Source organism: Montipora capricornis, chromosome 4 (genome assembly GCF_036669925.1).
Source record: "Montipora capricornis isolate CH-2021 chromosome 4, ASM3666992v2, whole genome shotgun sequence".
NCBI classification, from domain to species: Eukaryota; Metazoa; Cnidaria; class Anthozoa; order Scleractinia; family Acroporidae; genus Montipora; species Montipora capricornis.
The window spans coordinates 11,877,801-11,897,118 of NC_090886.1; the positions used below are offsets into that span (position 1 = coordinate 11,877,801).

The 19,318-nt window shown below is 41.1% G+C and overlaps 2 protein-coding genes across 2 annotated transcripts; one reads left to right on the top strand and one right to left on the bottom strand.

Annotated features, from left to right (window-relative positions):
* The first annotated feature begins 232 nt into the window (after nucleotides 1–232).
* On the top strand, nucleotides 233–13,153 carry LOC138045532 (glutathione hydrolase 1 proenzyme-like). The gene is made up of 9 exons (XM_068892071.1): nucleotides 233–430; nucleotides 3,191–3,501; nucleotides 5,396–5,588; nucleotides 6,175–6,482; nucleotides 7,893–8,026; nucleotides 9,626–9,816; nucleotides 10,117–10,357; nucleotides 11,085–11,234; nucleotides 11,616–13,153. Exons 1-9 carry the CDS (start codon nucleotides 273–275, stop codon nucleotides 11,784–11,786), a joined length of 1,857 nt encoding a protein of 618 aa, XP_068748172.1. The 5' UTR covers nucleotides 233–272; the 3' UTR covers nucleotides 11,787–13,153.
* Nucleotides 13,154–16,476: 3,323 nt separating this feature from the next.
* LOC138045533 (gonadotropin-releasing hormone II receptor-like) lies at nucleotides 16,477–18,479 on the bottom strand. The gene has a single exon (XM_068892072.1). It carries the CDS (start codon nucleotides 17,956–17,958, stop codon nucleotides 16,663–16,665), a length of 1,296 nt encoding a protein of 431 aa, XP_068748173.1. The 5' UTR covers nucleotides 17,959–18,479; the 3' UTR covers nucleotides 16,477–16,662.
* Nucleotides 18,480–19,318: the final 839 nt, after the last annotated feature.

Sequence of the window (19,318 nt, forward strand, 5' to 3'; positions counted from 1 at the left end):
GAAGAAAACCAAAAAACTCAACCCACACATGTCGAATGTGAATCGACTCCTGAGCTTGTGGGCATGAAAGCTCTTAAAGCCAACGACGTTCTCAGGTTCCAAACACAAGAAGCGGGTACCAGATGCAGACACGGGTGACAGATAGACACACGGGTGACATAGCAACAAAGCTTCGCCAACCGTTTCATCTTACAAGTCACCAGTAAATAATTCAATCGACGAGCTCCAACGGCTCGCTTTCTGAAATCTTTCGCCATAGATTCGTCGGCGCCATGTTGGAGAGGAAGTGTACAACAACTCGTTCGACTCGGCGGTATCTCCGCGCTTTGCTTATGTTCGTGGCGGCGTGCTCGGCGGTTGCAGGACTCGGATATGTATTCAGTGATACGCCGCTTATTGAAAACTTGCGAAAGCGTTTTATGATGGGAAGGTAAGCAAATTACTGGATAGATGTTATTTTGAAGTAGTCAATGGATAATGAAGTAAGAAAATAGACGGTGAATTTTCCATTCGGCTGGCGTACTTTTTTCAAGTTTTGCCCCCAGGAATTTATAACGGCTGAAAATACTGTGCTTACCACATTGACACTGAACAATTAAAAAGAACAATTACAAACATTCATTTACTAGATATATATATTTATATATAAGTTATTGCAAAAAAAAGAGAATAAATTTATCAATTAATTGTGACTTTTTCATCCTACTGTCTCAAAAAGGATGCGCTCGTTATAAATTAACAGAAGACAACTTTTACCTCATGCTTCAGCTTTGAAGCCGACTGCAACGAACTTCCTGTATCTTTCACAGCCTTAAAGGCATGGAGGCGAAATTTTCCTGAAATGCAGGAGTGACATTGTGATGGGGAAAATATACTGGAACGGCGGAGACAAATCGATTCTTTTCAGCGAATGATTATCACACTTTAATGAAACAGCTCAAGAGATTGGTTAGAAAGATGCCCAGAAATGCACGTATTTTAGGCGTCATGAGGTGTCCCCTTGCTCTTCTACTCAGTAAGTGTTAAAATGGTACTATGATAAAAAAATCAAATATTTTTTCTTTGGATTTCAAAACTATGTTAACTAAACATTAAGTGACCCAAGTTTTAAACCTTAATTAAAAAAAGACACTTGTTTATTTTAACTGGAATTTTCCTATTTAATGGTCTACCATTTGTGACTTTAAAATCTTGAGCCAGCTGGATCGAGGAGAAAGTGACGTCAAAGACTCAGTAGTTTAAGAATGCAATGCGTTTGTACGCGACTGAATTAATATGCAGCACGGGAGTTTCTGGCTTTCGGATTTTTAAACTCTTGTTTTGCATACATAATAAACTGCGTTTACACACTGAAATTTTAAACCATTGAGTGAAAGACGTCACGTTTCCATGGATCCAACAATCTGAGGTCCAGTCGGTTAGTTATGAGCGTGAGTAACGGCGGACCATGAACCCAAAACTTACACTCAAAGCAAACAGCCTTTGGATAAAAATCAAAGCTCAAAATTTTGCCAGGCAGGTGTTACGCAAACACAGTTTCAAAGTCTGAAGGAAAAATTTGATCATAGTACCACTTTAAAGGCCCAGTAATACGGGTAATGTTTTTCGTCCAACTTGTCTCGCAACAATGTTGCTTTGCAAGTCGAGATGGTTTCTTGCGCGTACTACAACCTCCTTGCGCAACAAATTTTTACGTTGCAAAAAGTAGACGTTGCTTTTACTTCTTGCAACGTGAAAATTTGTTGCGCAAGAAGGTAGTAATACGCGCAACAAACCATTTCAACTTGCAACGCAAGATTGCTGCGCGACAAGTTGCACGAAAAATGTTGCCCGGATTCGAACCAGTGATCATGGTATTGCCTTACACACTGCTCTAGCAGTGAGCTGTTTTACCGGGATACCACTGTGTCAGTTGATCTGTTTTACTGAGATGATCGGAAAATGAGCGACAATTCATTGCTAATCCCCACCAGAGCACCAATGCATATGCCATGCATGGTAGTCATTCAATTTCAAAGCAAGTTTTCTTGATTTCAAGGGAACCTCCACTTCAACAAATAATTATTTCAAATTATATGAAATAACTTTTACAGTCAAAACAGTCTGAATTTTTTTTTTATAAAAGAGCATTTGTTCCCGAAATATATGTTTTGAAATCGTTCATTTTTGTTTTCAAATTTCGGGGGCTCAGCCATCTTCAATAATTGTGACGTGTTAATTACGGTTACCCTATTGTTATTAGACAAGATCACTTTGTGTGGCAACAAAAGGGCAACCGTTACACGTCACAATTATTCAAAATGGCGGCGCCCGCGAAATTTGAAATTGAGAATAAGCTATTTTAAAATTCTGTTTTTCTGATACAAACACTTTTTTTAAAAACAAATTTCGAACACATTTGTTTGGGAACATTATCTCCTTCGGTTTAAACTAATTCGGTTACCGTAGTAAGAGTGGAGATATTTCATATCTATACTCTGAACTGCGAAGTACTGGAAACACTCTATTCTACATCGTCTCTGGCACTATGCAATTTCGCTTGTATTGTTATTTTGGGGTGTTTAGGAAAATTTTTAGTTTAAAACTCGAAAATTGTAATGTGGAATCCCTTTACTGATAAAATTATCGTTACATCACAAACAAGATGATTCTGAGCAAAAACGGCCTTCATTCTGGCGATTTGCCGTAAACTCCCGACTTTCTTCAAGATTACCCAAATGCAATCCGTTTCAATCTTGTCCATTTGTGTCCATCCATGCTTCTCTTTCCTTTTGCTGTATTTCTTTTATGTTGTTCAACGGTCTCAATTGGTTCTTGCAAGGTTTCATTCTACTGTTTGGGCATTTTGGGTGTCATAAAATTACACCATTTAACATTGACACAGCCCCTTTAAAAGCAGTGAAACTCCAGGAATTTTGGGCGGAAAAATAATTTAAAGAAACGAGAGAACATTGTGCCACCAACAAAACTGATAAGGCCGATATTCAATCAAGCAGAAAGTTACTCTTGCATTCTTAATTTAACTCCTTCGATGGCGATAACTACAATAGAATTTTTCGTCCTCAGCAGGAAAACTGAATGTCATTCCAGAACAGCCTTATTCTTGCAAAGTCCTGATATGCAAAAGAGCAGATAATACATATTTTTTCCATATAAAGTTTAATTTATTATTTATTTCTTCACCCAATAGTCCAACGAAAGTCAAGCAGCCGACAAAACAGTTTGCATACCGCCATGCTGCTGTAGCATCGGACAACGCTGAATGTTCCAAAGTGGGAAGGAATATCCTCAAGAAGGGAGGTTCAGCGATAGACGCAGCTATTGCGACCACACTTTGTGTAGGCGTCATCAATATGCACTCCACGGGAATCGGAGGAGGGGGCTTCATGCTGGTGTACGACAGTCATAAGCGGTCAGCGGAGATGATAGATTTCCGAGAGACCGCGCCCGAAAAGTCTGGGGTTGACGTGTTAAAGGGTGATCCAATGAACGGAATTAGAGGTAATATCTAAATGGTAACAAGGACGCGAGATGGTTTCAATGCGCTCAGCCCGAAATTAATAAACGCAGTACGAGTGTAATCCGAATCGAACTCTACAATTCTAGGTCAGCAACAGATGTGAAATTATTTCATCCGAAGGGTTATTCATCGCATTTCTATCGGACATGACCAGTCAGTTTTACAAACCGCCTTTTGTGTATAATTCAGTTCTTTCCCTTAATTGTGTGAGGGCGAGGAGATTAAGCTCAGCGTTTACGGGAGACGGCAAACGTCGGGCTGAAATTTGATGCTGAGAGATTCTCAATAAAAGAGCTGGCTTTATGGTCAACTACAGTTAATGAGTGATTACTGACAGAGAGGATAAGCTAAAATGAAAGCAGTAACATGCCGTTTGCCGTCGAGGATAGTCGTGAACCAATAGAGGAAAGGAAAGGAAAGGGAAGGGAAGGGAAGGAACTTTCTTTAAGTGTCTTCTAGCGCTGGAGCACTATTTTGGGACACTGTAAACTGAAATTAACAAATTAACGCAAATCAAATGAAATGTTGGTTTTTGAGGAGAAGGGAAACCGGAGTACCCAGATAAAAACCTCTCGGATCAGAGTTGAGAACCAACAAACTCAACCCACATACGAAGCCGAGTCTGGGAATTGATCCCAGCGGTCCGTTTCTCGAAAGTCCCGAAACGTTTCGGGCCCGAAAAGCCATTTGTGAAACTGCCAACCGCTTGTTTTGAAACGCCAATCTTTTAACATGTTTTCAAGCTAACTAAAAGAAACATGTCCGTGAAGTTTGACGACTTACATCCTCTCCGTTCTTGAGATACAAACGCTTTTGTGATCCCCGAAAATGGCCCGTAAAGTTTCGGGACTTTCGAGAAACGGGCCCCAGGCCACATTGGTGGGAGGCAAGGGCTCTCATGCACCACTACACCAGCCCCGTACCCTTGGGAGCCACATTTAGCATCGCGTGTACGTGAAACGACAAACGGTGGATACTCCTAAATCAGAGTGCACTATAATAGGAGTTCAACTAGATAGCTATACCACATAGGACAGACCACAACACCGGGAACCCCGTGCCCTACTCTTTGCGAATAGAGTAGTGGGGTTCTTTTACGTCCCACAGGGTTATAAACATTGAAGGGTTGTGAGACGAGGCCTACGGTTTATCGTCCTTATCCGAGAAGACTAGAAAGTCTAACCATTTGCAGATGTCATTACAAAGGCAGCACTTTCTCCTCAGTTATTTAAAGACACTGAGTGTTGGAGTGTTGGTCCGGCCGGAGTTTTTGATCCCCGACCTCCGGCAGACTGCTGTTTCAGTGTCACAAAAACATCAGAACTTTGCATTTTCAAGCCTGGTTTTTTTCTTTTCAGAAGTTACCTGACATCTGTAGCTCACATACAAGCAACGAGCGAAAATCAAAGATGATAATTTCACTTTGGCAAAACGCAAATTTTGTCGTTTGCCGTAGACTTAATGCTAAGTCTCTCTCTTGACTTCTCTAAAAGCAATTTCCTTTTGTCGGAATTGAGCGGCCAGAACCGTCAGTTTGCCAAGGAAATTGTATGATAATCCCTTGTATTCTTCCGGGGGAGTATGTAGTATCCTCGAAGTGTGTTAACTTGAAGGCGTTCTAGAGTTAGTCCTTCCAAATTAAGCCCCGTCTGGCCCGTCAGTTCTGTCAAATGGAAAGCGCCTTAAGGCAAATAAATTTAGACCAATTCACTTGTCGATCAAAAAATGTGGCTTTATCAATTGTATACAGATTTACTGTAAACTGGTTTCCATTGAACCAGAACACTAATTAAGATTTGTAATTAAGGAAACCACAATATTCGACCAATCAACGTCCCTCAGACTGTAATAACCCTTGATTATATTCCATCCCAGGTGGCTTAGCGGTGGCTGTTCCTGGTGAGCTGAAAGGCCTGGAAGCTGCGTGGAAAAAATACGGCAAGTTGCCATGGAAAGAACTATTTAAGCCAGCCATTAGCATTGCGAAAAAAGGCTTCGCACTACCAGAGACAGTAGAAATAGCAATTAACATCTGGAAAGATTTACTCCTGAAGGACAAGACATTTAGGTAAAAGAACAAATTAAGTACTTCAAGCACAAACAACAAATTTGTGAGTAGTGTACTTGATGATCACTTTTCAATCGGCATTGAAAAGTAGTATTAACTGTGAAGTTAAGTGCTAGTGCTAGGGTTCCCAGGAAATTCATCATGTCATTAAAGCCTTTTGGTCACAGAACAGGGGCCGAGGAGTGCTCTTGAAATTAGGGGGGGGGGGGGGACTAGGTTTTGGTATGGACCACGGAAGTGTTAAGGGAAGGGGAAGAACTTCAGGTAAAAACAGCAACGTAGGGAAAGAGTGGAAGGGGGCTATATTTGGAATCAATTCAATAAAGAGTATGGTCATCTAAAACAGTGGTAATTAAGTCCACGAGGCGGGTCTGTGCGAAAGCACCACACGTGCCTCGCTTCTAAAGAAAAAAAGAAAATAAACGAAGAGGAGCTGAAATGGGAAGACGAAAAGCGTGAGCTTGATCCATAGCTAAAGAGGTTCATACGATTTGAAGAAAAATCAATTGAGGTGAGCTCGTGCGCCTTTTCGATCGCAGAACACAGGCGCTGTTGTCTTACTTTGTTTCTTTCCTTCGCAACGCAGACGAGTCTTTACAAGAAATGGGAAACTTCTGAAAAAAGGCGATCGGCTGAGAAGACCACAGTTGGCTAAGACACTTCAACTTATCGCTGAGGCGGGCAGTGCAGAACCATTCTACAACGGACCAATGAGCAAAGTTCTTGTGAAAGAAGTCCAGGCAGCCGGGGGGATTTTGACCTTGAACGACCTTAAAAACTACAACGCGGTTTTTCGCCCGGCGTTAAGGAGCAAGCTGGATGACATGACAATATTGAATTGCCCTCCACCAACTTCTGGACCAGTACTGGCTATGACTCTTAACATTCTTGATGGTAAGGAGACCATTAAACTCTATGTTTCTGCTACACTCAGCCTTTTTTTGGATTGAAATACAGATTTTTTGGTCAAACGCATTAAAAGCTCCTTTTCCTCATTTTGATGCCGACTGTGTTTTTCAGTAGATGTTTCTTTCAAGACGTTTCGGCTAATACGTAAGCCTTTCTCACTTTAGATGTTAACTTTTAAAATGAGGAAACACGAATTAAACGCGCGCGCTGGGAAATATGCCACGTCCAAGGTTTTATCAAAATCAGCGCTGGTGCGCTTTGGACGTGTATCCTCATTTTAAATCATGTGTAAAAATTCAACATCTAAACTGATGAAGGCTTAAGTATTAGCCAAACGTCTTGAAAGCAGCATCTACTAAAAAACACAGTCAGCTTCAAACTACATGCAGTGAAGATTGTCTTCCCCTGACAACAATTACAGTATTTTTAAACAGACGCCACGGATGCTTTCCACTATGCACTTCAATCCGACCGGCTCAACCAATCAATGTGGAACACCTTCAGAGGGGGTCCGAAAAATTCCGGTCGCTCCAAAGCGAAACCTACCTTTCCATTTGACTTCTGATTGGAATTTCCGAAAATTTTAGCTCAATGGAAAGCACCCCAGTATAGGCCAGGGGCACCCAACGTCAATTTTCGGAAAATATCTGTTCGGAAGACGATTTGAGATCTAGAATTTTCGGAACATTTGTTGTAAAATTTCTTGCTTGCCTGCCTCTCCTAGGATTTTCGAACATCTAAAACATGGAATAATTGCCCATTTTGAACGGATTTTTACCCAAAAAAAGTCACCTAGAATTTTCGGGAGCCTTTTTTCTGGCTGAAATTTTCGAAAAGGTAAGTTTTGATCCCTATAATTTTCGGATCACTAGACTTTCAGCTAGGGAATCCGAACAGATAAAAAAAATTAGGGGATAAAAATATGCCTATATCTACCGTTTAAATACTTGAAAATACGTTTAACAATGCTATATTTAAGTGGTTTTGAACTATATTGTCGTTGGGTGCCCCTGATAGGTGGTTTGCAACCAATCTCTAGAGACACAGATAACAATGTTAAAAATCTACAATTGCTGGTTGACGAACAAAAGGAGCTAATGAGAGATCTTTTGTTATCGTCCACAAACATGGCGCCGCTGACGTAACGTGAAAACCACCTATGGTTGTGATAATTATGCATGTTTACTTACGCCCTGCTTCAGTGTTAAGTCTATCACTTTCAGCTGGGGCTTCTCTCCTTCCTCTTCCTATATTCCAAAAGGGAATATCTGTAACACAATTTTGGCTACAATCCTCAGCTGGATACTTGTTCTGAGACTCGTCTCACTTTTGAATCTCACACCTCCGTCACGCAGTCTGGCGGAATTTACAGGATATCAACTTTTTTCCCACTAGGATTCAAAATGGGAGAGAAAGATCTGGAAGAAAATCCAGTAAGAACGTACCATCGTATCATTGAAACTTTCAAGTTTGCGTACAAGTATCGTTCCATGTTAGGAGATCCCGTTTACGAGAAGGATGTCAACAAGGTTTGTAAGTGACGCTTCCCTGACTGAACAACAAAGCACTTTCCTTCGATGAAAATCGTTGATTGTTGTAATTAAAGCTCCGGATTTATGGCGTTGTTATGGTGCAAAAAGTGCAATCATATGTAATTAGATGCACGCATGTTTTAATATGCGTCACGAAATGTCCCCTATCTCTTGTCCCCAAACTCGTGTCTCGGAATACAGACAATAGGCCATTTTCGACATATCAATATTCAGCTTGATAGTAAGGCAGTGAAGACAAAAACAATAGAAACACGTTGGAATGAATGTGAAAAATATTTGCATATCATGCACTTTCCTTTGTCTTTGTCCTCACTGCCTCACTATCAAGCTGAATTTTAACATATCAAAGTGACCATCAAGTAAGGCATTTACCCTGACCTAAAAACAACGCTATTAAACCTTTACCCTAACCTTCTTGTTAGAAACAGGTAGGAAATGCTTGAACTTAAAAGGGACACTTCGTATTGGAAGTCAAAATTGGAAAGCATCTAACTAATAACTTGCATTTATTGGATATCGATGTAAGTGCTACAGTAATTCCAACAGAAAATAGACCACCGATATATTAAAATTCAGTCCGAAGCAAAAGGCATCATCTCGAGGCTCAGGGGAATAAATATAAGGATTTGTACGAGTTTATTCCCCAGAGCCTCGAGGTGATGCCTTTTGTTTCGGACTGAATTTTAACATATCGAAAGTGGGCTATTAAACCTTTAGCTTCGGCCACTGTTATATAAACCAACCATATTTTAAAAATGATGTTAACTGCTCAAGTTAAGATATGTTTTCACGCAGTTTGTAATAAGAAGCATATGCAGCAGTTCCAGAAAACTTGAAAAAATCCACGCGACGACTTTTCTTCAACTGCTTCATTACCCACGATGACCTTTCGCTTAGAAAGTCGTTTGATATACGCAGTTGAATGCGTTTATCTTTCATAGTAACCTTTTCTTCACAGTTCTCAAAACTTCAACCGTCAGGCGCCCAAAGAGTTCCTCTTGAATTTCACCACGTATTTAGCACCAACTGATCGTTCCCGGGGCTGCAGTTGTATGGCTCGCAGCAGAGAAAAACCCTGGAAACGAGGTTGATTTTGCATACCATTTACAACATCACCGCCACATCGAGAATTACTTCTCCAACTCGTTTCGAGCACTGTTCGGGATTTCTTCCATGCCGTGTACGAAGTGTTCTGTACTGAACGGTCCTATGGTCCTCTGGTTTACCGACACATCTGAGAAAAATACAGAACGCATAACCATTTTCAGATTTCGGTTCAAAGGAAGCACTTTTTCTCCAGTTATTTAAAGACCCGACGAGCTTAACATAACAGAGTGCCATGTGATTGTAATCAGTTTTATCACCCCTTTTGATGTAAAGGCTATTCGTTTTTGAAAAGAGTGTTGAGAATGCGAAGCAAAGGAGGGAAGTATTTTCATTTTCTCTTGAAGCAGTTCACACCGCCAGAAAGTGTTGGAGGCAAAATGAAAAGCACCCCCTTGGCTAGCATTCTTTAAATAGCCGATCTCAACTGAGTGTTTGACCTTGAGAATTGTTTTTGAATCTTGCCTCTAGACCGTCAAGGAAATGATGAGTACTGAACTTGCAGATGAACTTAGACACCTCATCACGGATAACGAAACACACGCTCCCGGTTACTATGGTAGTCCACGGTATCACGTGCCAATCAAAACAGGTACAACACATCTGTCTGTATTGGCCGCTAATGGAGATGCTGTGTCTCTTACTAGCTCCGTCAATGGATAGTGAGTATGCTTTTCTTGTTTTGTTTTCAGAAGTGGTGGGTGATAGCTTCCGCTTTGCTTGCGCCATTGTGCCATTTGTTATTGTTCTATTCTGGATCCCGTTGCTTGAAAGCAAAACGTTCCGGTTATAGACAACTAAAATTTTCGTTATGTTTAAACCCATTTCCCGGCCTAATAACTCGCTTCTTCTCTAGACTCCCTAATATTTTGTTTTTTCGGCAAATAGAGAGTATTTTTAGAGAGTATAATTGCGCTGTGTCGGTTGTGTTGACTCGTAATTTTTAACTCATCTTTTTTTAGCTTTGGAGCAAAGTTCTTATCAAACAAGCTTGGTTTTGTCTACAACAACGACATGGACGACTTCAGCTCGCCGAACGTAACAAACGAATTTGGTCTCCCACCTTCACCTGTCAATTACATCAAGCCTGGCAAGAGACCGCAGTCCTCGACGGTGCCTGCGATCGTCGTGGACAAAAAAGGCAACGTGTTGATGGCAATAGGCGCTGCTGGGGGTACAATTATCACAACGTCAGTGGCGCAGGTTAGAGTGATTATGATGAGGAGAAGAGGAAAGTTTAAACTAAGCTACAGCGGTTCAATTAGACATGCGTAACGAGCACCGAGTCTTTCTCACCTCGCTTAAATTCATGCGCCCTTCACACCAATGAAACATCTTAAAATATTCGCATTCTCTGCGTGACGTTTATGAAACGGGAACAAAATGTTGGTGCACTAACACGAGCCAGATAGCAATTTTGTCTTCTGCGCCAAGGAATACCTGGCCGATTTTTACAAGCGAGGCTTAACCCGTGAAAGAAGTATTTCAATAGTTGGAGATTTGTTAGGAATAAGTTCTGTTCCCTTGATTATTATTTAAGCTTCTCGTGGATATTCATATTCCCTCTCCGCTTTAATCGCAAAACACGTGTTCCCTTATGCTCCGACGTGTCGTCTACTTTCTGTCTAATCCTTTTTTCGTCACTTTGTTTGAACAAAGCTTAAAGTTCATCTCGACGTAGTTAGCTTAATTATGTTTGAAACCCGGTTTTGATAAGTGAGCTCGCTGTGTGAATTCTTCGAACTTCGAAAATTATGAATGAAACCGCTTCTCACCATGCATGAATGACGTTTGGGTGTGATATTAGTCATTAGATCCACTAGGGGTCTGTGGATTTTAAATGGAATGGCACAGTTAAAAGGGCATAAGAAGTATTGTCCGTAAATTCACTTGCCCACAAATAAAAAGCCAGAACGTGTTTACTTTGCAGGCAATTATGAACTACTTTTGGTTCAAAAGGGATTTGCAAACTGCTATCACCATGCCGCGAGTCCACGATCAACTCTACCCAAGCTCTGTGTTTGCGGAGACTAAATTCCCGACAGAAGTAGTCAAAGGACTTGAGGCCCTTGGGCATAAGGTATTAAAACACTTTGCACTCTTTCAAAGCCAACTAGGAGAGACCGGTTTAGTGTTCATCCGCAAAAATTAACTTTCCAGTATCGAAAGCAGTGGAACTAATAGGTTTAAAATGAACATAATATTATCATACTGAAGAAAAATAATTGCGCGAAAGCCTAAGAGATTAATGACAAAACTTCAATGGTTGCGAACATATGGTTGGCGTTAGAGGTGTTACGATGAGCGGATCACGTCTACGATCGAAGTGATGCGAAGCGATTTAAAACGTTACTTCAAAGATCCCTCCTCATAAGCATTTCGCATGGCCTGAAAATTGTTCGACTTAGCAACCACTATCTTTCTGTAGTTAAGGTTGACCCCCTTAAACATTGCTTTTCAGGTTGAAGTGAGTGACGTCAGTCATGGAGTTGTTCAGGGCATTGTAAAGAATCCTCACAAATTCAAAATGGTTGATAGCCACGGCAGACGGAAAGGATATGTATATAGTTTGATACCTCAAATCTACGCTGAATCTGACTACAGGAAAGGAGGACAGCCGGCTGGATATTAATCGACGCTGTTATCAACCATCCTTTGCTAATTTATACCTTAATCGCGTAGCCTCGGACGTGTTCAGTTCCTGTTTAACACGATTTCGTTTGAATGGCAAAACGAATAACAGTTCAATGGCATAGTTTTTTTTTACAGCCGTGCAGAACTACAAGAAAATACAACTGTTTTCATTTGCACCGAAAGCCGCGGGTGAGATCATTTCGACATGGCAAAGGTTAAAGAATTCGAAAACATCAATTAAAGTTTTTTTACAGCCGTGCAGAACTACAAGAAAATACAACTGTTTTCATTTGCACCGAAAGCCGCGGGGGTCAGATCATTTCGACATGGCAAAGGTTAAAGAATTCGACTGGGACAACAACTAAGGCCGGCTTTACACTACTAGAGCACAAAAATCTGGCACGGCACTCCGTAATCTCTGTACCGTACGGATGTTTTTCGGGAACGGCGCGGTACATTTTTCGTTTGTAAACAGAACAAACAACGCATATCTGTGGAGGTGTGCTCTTTGCTCCAAATACTGGTACCGTTCCCCTGTTTGGAGTACCGTGCCAATTTTTTTGCGTGTGTAAAAGGGATTTTAGTCGGCTTAATAAAGTTTTACCTCAATAGCTAAATCTACAACAAAATTTGAAAGTATGTAAACGAGTGCTTCCATGATAATTCAAAGCTGCAAGAAAGGAGTCTGTTCCCTTTTATCTTGAGTTTAAAGTTTGGTCAGTAATTATGTCTAAAACTGTTAAAGGCAACTTCCACTTCAACAAAAAAAAACTTTAAGTCACAGGAAATATCAGTCAAGTCAGTCTAAAGTATTTTCAAAGAAAGTGTTTGTATCCGAAATAAATAAGTTTTAGAATCGCCTATTTTTGTTTTCAAATTTCGCGGACGCCGCCATCTTGAATAATTGTGACGTGTTACGGTTGCCCTTTTGTCATGTTATTAGACAAAAGCACTTTTTGTCAGAACAATAGGGCACCCGTATCACGTCACAATTATTCGAGATGGCTGCGCCCACGAAATTTGAAAGTGAAAATAAGCGATTTTAAAATTCATTTTTTTTGATATATACACTGTTTTAAAAACAAATTTCGAACAAATTTTTAGGTAAACATATTTTTCTTCGGTTTAAACTTGTTCTGTAGTAAGAGTGGAGGTTCCCTTTCAAGGAAAGTCAAATGCATCCCGAGCAAAGTGAGCGCACGGCTAAAGAAATGTGATTGACCATAAGAACAATTGACTGATGATGTCATTGAGCCCCGTTTTGTGTGTGGTGGGAGTCTTGATCAGTTTTTTTCTTGTACCTCACGCCGTGGCTTTTACCATCATTTTAAACCTCAACTGAAAACGCACCTCGATCGAAATATAGCATCAAACCATAATTAAAATGGCTTCATTTTCTACTTGTGGTATAGAGTGTTTTCACCCACGTGATCAGTAACCTTGTTTTTCCACCGAAACAAAAGAAAACGTTTGCATGATAATAGAGCTCAATTCCCGGAGGTTTAGTTGGGTGCACCAACATGGCGGCCGTTCCATTGTTTAGGAACACCAACATGGCCGCCGTGACGTCACGTGAATACACTGCATCGTATCCTTTTACATTGCTAATATGAAAGACAACTCAAACCGCGAATAAAAGGACAGGACCGCCGACCAGTTGGCTTAATTGGCTGAGCATCTGACTACTGTATATATGTGCGGGAAGTCGCGGGATCAAAACTCGGCCCGGACAAACACTCAGGGTTTCGTACTGACATCTGCAAAATTATTGGTTTCATTCTCTAGTGCTCTCACAAAAGGAAGATAAACCGTAGGGCCCGTCTTAGAACCCTTCAATGTTCATAACCACGCATGTGGGACATTAAAGAACCCAAACACTATTCGCAAAGAGTAGGGTATGTAGTTCCCGGTCCTGTGGTATAGTTACATTGCCGCAAGTTGTTAACAAACTGCAAAAGGTTAATTGTGTGTCCCTCTCTAAACAACGTTATCGTATGTTATCGTAGACAGAAAGAAGAGGGCGAATAGAGACGTTGGGCAAACCGGATTTTTTTAACCAAAAAGTACAAATTGTGAAACTGTTTGCAACTCTTACTTGAAGTGCATATGTTCCCACTGGTCACGAAAAGTTACAAATCGATTTTTTAAAAAATTCCTTTGGTTTCGTTTTTTTTTCGTTCTTACTTGAATTAAGTTGGTCAAGTATTTCCCATGGATTTTCGTGTCCCGTTCGTACACTATACCCCATTGGAAAAACAAAATGCTTTGCGTTTGATAATTTCTTATTCGTCTTAAGGCAAGGATTTTGATGTTCAGGCCCCGTTTGTACACTACCCCATTGAAATCATAGTTTGTTTTGTGTTTGCAAACCAATGTTGTACTCAGTTAAATCATAGTTCATATAGGTGGGCTGGTTTTGAAAGCCTGGAAGATTCAGAGGCGAGGAAAGTGACATTGCGCTTCATGTTAACATGACCGTGATCATGCACAATCTTTTGTCTTCAGTTCATCAATGAGATTTGAATAAATTAATCGAAACTTGTGATTGCCTGTCTTATAGAAAATGGGTGTGGTTTGTGCATGGTCAGGATCGAAACAGCGAACAAAAACATAAAACAAAGAAACTTGTCGAGCACCATCTCCATATAATAACTATGGTTAAATTTATCCATGCAATAGGAGTTAAAAAAAGTATGTCCCCGGCGTAGTTGCAAGGCTACAAAATGCACTCGACAACGCTGCCTTTCATCTTCTCCATACAGAGAGGGTCCGGTTAGATAATTCTGTCAGATATGCCTAACTAACGTTTTCTTTGAATCTGATTTTACCACTGCCGCACATCCAAATAAAATTAATACTCTTCTTCGCGTTCTGTTGAGGCAGCTAAAATACCAGTGTAAACTCGCCCCTCCCGTCCTCGCATTTCTTTCGCAAGAATACTAAAGCCCGGTTTGCAGGACAAACCTTTTTGGCACGGTACTTGTTTGAATTTGCTAAATTTTAAGGCCCGATACTCTCCATTTTTGCAGTGTAAATGGAATGGTTCGTGGCACGAGTACCCCAAAACTCATTGTGCCGAGACTACCTGTCCACATGGTCTCAAATTTAACAGAACCAATAGCTAACTCCAACAGGTACATTTTCCGGTAGAGGTTAATTAAACAAAGCCAGAATCTATGCGATATCAAGGAGGAAAAAACTGGAACTTACTCTCAGACAATATGAGAACAAAACAATCCTTGAAACAGTTCAAAGTTGCTATAAAGAAACTGAACTTTTAAGATTTTTTCAATTTAATGGTTCTATTTTAATTTTCAGTTTCGAAGATGTTAGCTCAAAAGAGCTACTCTGAAAATTCGAGTGTTAAATAAAGTGTATGTATGTATGAAGAAATTTGTTGATCTTATTTAACGACGCCACATTGGCCTTGCTACTAAGGGCATGAATGCATGTTTCGGAAATAATCACCGGTCACTGGCAAGATTGGCCCAACTTTAACAAAATAAAGCCGAAAGCCGAATGCGGTGGCCAAGTGTAACAGTTAAAAATTGATTATTATATGACAAGCGATTCGCAGGCTAAATGGAGCAATCTGATTGGCTGGGTTTCGGTCAGGATTTTACAGTACAGGCCATTACCATGGAAACGGTCCCGTTTGCTCGGGACCGTACTGTGGAATATTGGCCCTGGGTCGTTTTTGTACGGATCTCGACTGCCACGACCGAGGGCCTCGTGGTCGGTTACAGGTTACTAGTAAACTTCGATGTAATAAATCCAGTTTGAGATGGACTATTGTTTGGGTATTTTTACAGTGCAAAACAATAATTTGGTTTTATCAAACGAGTTTCGACAGGAAAATTAACTCGTTTAACTTACCGAATTTTCTTGTTTCACTTCCACCAATTAGCGCCATGAGTTCTTAAGAATCTAACGCCTTCATTCGTCTAAGAATTAACATATAGGTAGAACCAATCACACATGCGTTCCACTATAGAAAACTAATTAGGAATTTCAGGGAAACAGCCACTTTTGTCAAATCGTTGTTTGGTTTTTTGCTGTTCCAAGTGAATGCATAATAAAGTCATCGCAGCGGAAGCAGTCGAGCAGTGGAACAGAATACAATAGACCTTTTCACGGTTTCTAACGCCGTATTGGTTAGAGGGCAAAAAGCAAAAGTGAATTTATGTAGGGATATGTTGCCGACTTCGAACAATTATAAACCCTTGAAGGGCTCACGATTGTGGATAGCGAGAATACCTCTCAAAAAACACTTCAATTGAGATTACTTTCGTGAAATATGGCGATCAGAATCAAGCTACAACGACCGTAAACGAAATTTGTAAATTTCATATAAACCCTTGTAAACAAAGTTATGCAAATGCCCGCGAAATTTGAAGCGACATAGAGAGATTTCTAATATATTTAATATCCAATTTTCAGACGTTGTTGCAATGATCTAATTTGCCGTTGAGTGAATGATATTAATAAAACGACTAAAAATATTTTAAAACTTTTGAGATCTGCCTTACAGAGGTTTAAATTCGGCCAAAATCCCATACATTTAATGTAATTTAAACCGCGTTTGCCGCCCAACCAAGATGGCATCAGAAACCGTGAAAAACCGTCTCCCAATTTGCGCTTGCACTCATTCCTAGATAAGTACTTGAAAAAAGACCATCGAGCTCACAGCTTTGCAAATTATTTTAATCATAAAACTAAGACTTGTTTTTCCTCTATGTTCACGACACATTTCATTCGTTGTTCATCGAAACGGGCGCAAGTTTAATGCAATAAAATCGATTTCAAAGACACGAACACTGACATCAGAATTCACAGGTTCTATTTCTTTGACTGTTTGCTAAAAATCAAACTGTCTAAATGCTCGAACTTCTCCAAGTTGAAAGTCCAAGACTCCGATATCGTCGAGTATTGCATATAAGCCTCGCCAGTTTATCGCGCGGTGCAGTACCAGGAACACTAGGCGAAGGTATTGACGCCGAAGACACTTTCAACAACGGTTCCTTAAATACGGGGCTCCGGCCCTTGGAGTCAGCCAGCCTGCCAAAATTACTGATATTAAGTTCACTGAGTTTGCCCTGGGTGCACATCCCCGGGTGAATGATCTGTCGATGAACGGGTGAGTTTTGAGTGCGCTTTCGATGACATCTCAATAGCTGGTCTCGAAGATTGACGTCGAAAAAACTGTAGATCGCTGGATTGGCGCATAATTTTCCCAGTGCCAAAAAGCACGCAAAATCGCGGAATATCTCAAAGCTCTTTCTCTTTGGATGTCCCACAGTTTCTAGAGCATAAAGAGCCCCAAGTGGAGCGTAGCAAAAAATAAAAGCGGCCATGACTATTAAGTTCATGACCACGGATTTTCGCTTGGCAAGTGGTACCGCGTTGGAGCGAAGGGAGCAAGCGAAGCGTCGATGAAGATTGGCATGCATATCGGGCGCCAATTGGGGCAAGCTTGCCCTATCTGAAGAATTTTTATCTGGCTTTAAAAGTTTGCTCACAACAACAACGTAGGTGACTGTCATAACTGTAATCGGTAACAGGAATACCGCCCATAACTGCACGAGGGAAAACAGCTTGTCTTTCCATGGCAAAACAAGAGGCCTGTCACAGGAGAACAACAAAGCCCTGGGCTGACGCTTCGATCCCAAGAAATAGTACAGGACGGGGTTGGCAAATAGCAGAGCGTAACACCATGCGAACACACTCATGTACTTTGCTTGTCGCCGCGTAATTTTGGAGAGCGGATATAAAATTGAATAGAGCCGATCCATGCTGATCATAAGTAAAGTAACCGTTACTGAACCCAAGGCGACAGATTGGGCGTATTCTAGTAATTTGCAAACCGTCGGCCCACCCACTATGTACTCGCCGATAATTTCTTGTTCAATCTTGAGTGGGATAGCAATCAGTGCCATTGCCAGTTCTCCAATCGATAGATTCACGATTAAGCTGTTCATGGCGGACATCCGAGGAGAACACAAACCACAATAACATACCAGCACGTTTCCAATCAAAGACACTGCCAAAATGAGCGACAAAGAGAAGACTTTGCCAACGGCGATAGTGTCGCGGTGAACCACTTCCTCGCCAAGTTCTGTTCTTCCTATAGAGCGCATCAAAACATCCGATGAGTTTACCAACGAAATCATCGTGGATTGATACACTCCGCTAAGAAGTCACCAACTCATTTTACTCGAGCTCAGAAAGGCTGCCTTTCGAACTGGAAACCGAGTATTAAAGCGCGGCGAAGGAGCCGATCGCCGGCCTCTTAGGTGATAAAGCTGGTTTTCTCGAGGCAGGACTCTCAATGGAGTTCGAGATATTTGCTATGGATGACACGCTTGTCAGGTGGCGTGACATTTGGCGGGTGTTTTTCCTGACACGTCAGTCAAGCACCAGCGCCGCACCACGGAAAGTCATTACAGAGCGTGCGCGAACTTAAACCACTGGTGAAATGAGCAATACTAGAGCAACAACGCCCTTGTCATACACTCCGATTGAAGGTACGTATACGATGAAACGTTTCCCGAAACTTCGACAGTCTCCCAAACAACAAGGCCTGATGGAAGTTGGAGACGCATCAGCGAAGCGTACTAGACGCCGCCAAACGGATCAATTCTGCCATATTATTTTGAACTGTGTTTTGTTGCGTGTGTAAAGAAACAAACAAAATAGACGGATCGACAAGTGAAGCTACGACAATAAGTTATGCACCGACGGAGCGGTCAGTGATGATGACGACCTCAAACTACGGTGTTTGCGTTCTCTAGTGGTTTGAACACAGAGGGAAGGCATTTATAACCTCAAACCATAAATATTCAAAATCAATTTGACAATTCAAGCAAACGATAATAAAACGGAAAAGTGAAAAACAGAAACGAGGGAAATTAAGCAAGCTGACGACGGCAAGTTCAATGAAAGCGTCACTGACCCTCTAAAATATAACTTACAGCTATCGCAAAGATTAATTTTCCGATTATCCCGTCTTGTTCGCCATGTAAAAAATACCTCAGAGCAAACTATCTTGTAACTGACTTAACTGAATAGAGTGTAATGTGAAGTGCTTGTTTTCTATCCCATATGAACCATGTGAGCGTTACTACTAATGGAAATGGGCCCACACAAGGACATGACCAGGGTGGGAATTGAACCCACGACATTCGGGTTAGATCACCGCTGCTCTACCGACTGAGCTACAAGGTCAGACGGGAGCAGGCCGTGGGAACTGAAGATGTTAAAGTCACGGCAATGGACATGTACAAGTACAAGGAAAGATTACGTTTTTGCAAACGTTGGCCGTGAAGCACTGTATTTCAACAGACTTAACTGATTAGAGTGCCATATGAACCATGTGAGCGTTAGCCCTACTAATGGGATGGGTACGATTGGTTTGAAAGTAAAAATAGAAAATGAATGGTTCAAAACATAAAATTTGGTGCTTTCACGTCGTTATTTTGTGGGGTACTCTACGTTAAAGAAATACCAATGATATTCTTGCTATATGGCGTT

Excerpts from the sequence above, each read along its gene's own strand:
- LOC138045533 (XM_068892072.1), bottom strand. The coding sequence starts at position 17,958 with ATGATTTCGTTGGTAAACTCATCGGATGTTTTGATGCGCTCTATAGGA.
- LOC138045532 (XM_068892071.1), top strand. The coding sequence starts at position 273 with ATGTTGGAGAGGAAGTGTACAACAACTCGTTCGACTCGGCGGTATCTC. Across the intron at positions 6,483-7,892 it reads GACTCTTAACATTCTTGATG|GATTCAAAATGGGAGAGAAA; the intron begins GTAAGGAGACCA and ends TTTTCCCACTAG. Across the intron at positions 10,358-11,084 it reads TCACAACGTCAGTGGCGCAG|GCAATTATGAACTACTTTTG; the intron begins GTTAGAGTGATT and ends TTTACTTTGCAG.